General features: G+C 40.3%; 1 protein-coding gene across 1 annotated transcript; it reads left to right on the plus strand.

The window, feature by feature from the left end:
- LOC109359775 lies at positions 1,520–2,334 on the plus strand. Its single transcript, XM_019604469.1, has 3 exons — positions 1,520–1,938; positions 1,983–2,091; positions 2,140–2,334. Exons 1-3 carry the CDS (start codon positions 1,520–1,522, stop codon positions 2,332–2,334), a joined length of 723 nt encoding a protein of 240 aa, XP_019460014.1.

The raw sequence follows: 2,829 nt of genomic DNA on the forward strand, positions 1-2,829 counted from the left end.
CCAACAGGTACAAATTTCGCATTTGGAGACCATAACCGAAGATGCTATGGTGGAGCAGCAGCAAAACCAAGCTATCGGGGCCGATGGTTTGGGAGGTATGAATCCCCCTTACCAAAACTTCTTTAATGGTGATGTGCCGAGGTACCCACCGATGAATGCTCGACGTATGAAATTGAAAATTGGCCTAGTCTAATTATTAAAAGTTGTACCCTTCACAGGTATGAACTATGAGGATCCTCATTCTCATTTGGTCAAGTTCTATGAGTTATGTCATACGGTCAACAAGACTGAAGACGAGGTAACCAAGTTGTTCCTCCGAATGTTTCCGTTTTCGTTTATTGGAAGGACCAAGGACTAGGTTCTTAGCCTGATTCTTTTGTCATTCGAAATATATGGAGACAAAAATGATGATATCGACTTTCTACCAATCCGCTAATGAAACCTTGGATGAGTTATGGGAGAGAGATAATTCATTATTAAGGAACTGTCCTAATCATGGGGTTGACAGAGAAACCCATATTCACTTCTTCCAGCATGGATTGCAGCAACAACATGGGCTGATCCTAGATACCTGAGCTAGTGGCTCTCTTGCTTATAAGAGCTATGGTGATGCTATCAGTATTATCGAAGCCATGACTTTGTGCGATCAACAGAGTCATAATGACCAAGGTAACCCTTCGAAGAGGGGAATTTTGGAACTGGGCATGCACGATGCTATTCTTTCCCAAAACAAACTGCTGACTCAACAACTTGAAGCACTGACGAAACGAATGGAAAATTTTCAACAATAGCTTAAACTGTTGTCTGAGAGTCATCATGGCCAACAAGCTAAGAGGTGTAACATCTACTTTGGCAATCACCCGACTCATTCTTGCATTCCTCAATCTGAGGAAGGGCAATACATGAGAACCAACATATGCCTTATGTTTACTATCAGAATTGCAACCAGGGGTTTAATAATAAGAATTATATCCAAACTTGGAGGAATGAAGTTTGTATTTCCAATAGGCAACCCCCATTTCAACCATCCTATCAGGATAAAACAATCAAGTTAGAGGACACCAATTTATGCAACTGTCCTTGGCCAACCAAAAAAGTATTGATGCCTCAATTATGAACCTAGAAATTCAGGTTGGGTAGATTGCCAAGAAAGTGACTGATCAGAATAAGGGTGTCTTTTCGGCACATACTGAGCTAAACCCCAAAGAGCAGTATCAAGCGATAACCACTATGGGGGGGGGGTAGTTGGCTATGATGTGGGTGGTGAGGAGAACACTAGGAGGGCTGAAAATGAATAAAATATGAGCCTAGTACTGTTGTAGGAATTCCGAACCAAGTGGTTCAAAATAAAAGGGGAAGGTAGATGAGGGAACTGCTGAGCAAAATGAAAAACCAATTAAGCTAGTTCCTTATCCCCGAGGTGCAAACCAAGCAATACCATGAGCGGAAATTTAAGCGATTTGTGGATATATTCAACATATTACAAATAAATATCCCCTTTGTTGAGGCATTAGACCAAATGTCGGCTTATATGAAGTTCAAGAATGAACTTCTTACTAAGAAGCGCCAACTTCTTGAAAATAAGACTATGAAACTAGATGCAAGTTGCAGTGCCATAATTCAAAAGTTCATCCCACCTAATTCTAAAGACCCTGATAGTTTTAATCTGCCTATTACTATTGAGAACCTACCTACAGGAAAGACCCTATTAAATTTAGGAGCTAGCATCAACTTAATGTCCTTATCCATGACCCGTAAGATAAGTAATCTTGAGATTAGGCTAACTTGGATATCTCTACAACTCGCGGATCGTTCTGTGAAGTATCCTCATGTAGTTGTAGAGGATGTTCTAGTAAGGGTAGACAAATTTGTCTTCATTGCTGATTTCATTATCTTAGACATCGACGAAGACATTGATATGCCTCTCATTCTTGGGAGGCCCTTCATGAAGACCGCAATGTCATCATTGATGTGGAATACAGGAAGTTGATAGTGAAGGTTGAAGATGTAGAACTCACTTTCAATGTCTTTGAGGATATGCACCAGCCCAATAATAAAGGGTACTGTTTTTCGTTGGATGTTATTGATGAAGTGTACACGAAAGCTAATTATGAGGCATCTTTGGTTGACCCCTTATAGGAGGTCTTAGACTTTGGTCCAGAAGAGGTCTCCGCATTATCTAATGATGTGGAGGAAGGAGATGTTGAGCTCATTCCAGTTAACAAATTGAAATTGAAAACCTTGCCCTCCCACCTCAAGTGTGCATTCTTAGAGGGCAATGAAGAAAAACCGGTTATCACCAGCAGCTCTCTATCTGATAGGGAAGAAGAGTAGCTAGTGCACCTGCTCAAAGCCCATTCCGGGGCTATCAGTTGGACCCTTTCTGATTTAAAAGGGATCAACCCGACTATTTGTATGCACAAGATACCTATGGAAGAGGGATATAAGACGGTTGCTCAGCTTCGAAGAAGGCTAAACCCCACCTTGAAAGAGGTGGTGCGGGGTGAAGTCATAAAGCATCTTGAAGCTGTAATCATTTACCACATTTATGATAGTGCATGGGTTAGCCCCGTGCAAGTAGTGCCGAATAAGGGGTGGACAAACAATATGTTAATAAAAATAAGCATATTCTGAATAAAACTCGGCTTTACTCTTGTTTGGGGACAAACAATGTTCGAAGTTGGGGAGAGTTTATTAATTGCTAATTTAAACCATAAATAACACTAGAATTTTATAGCAATTAACAACTGAATCAACTAAATCATTGGAAAAATACTATTACATGATTGAAATATCAAATTTTGGGCTAAGTTTGCTCCTAAGTGGTTT

The sequence above is a fragment of the Lupinus angustifolius genome, chromosome LG11 (assembly GCF_001865875.1).
Source record: "Lupinus angustifolius cultivar Tanjil chromosome LG11, LupAngTanjil_v1.0, whole genome shotgun sequence".
NCBI classification, from domain to species: domain Eukaryota; kingdom Viridiplantae; phylum Streptophyta; class Magnoliopsida; order Fabales; family Fabaceae; genus Lupinus; species Lupinus angustifolius.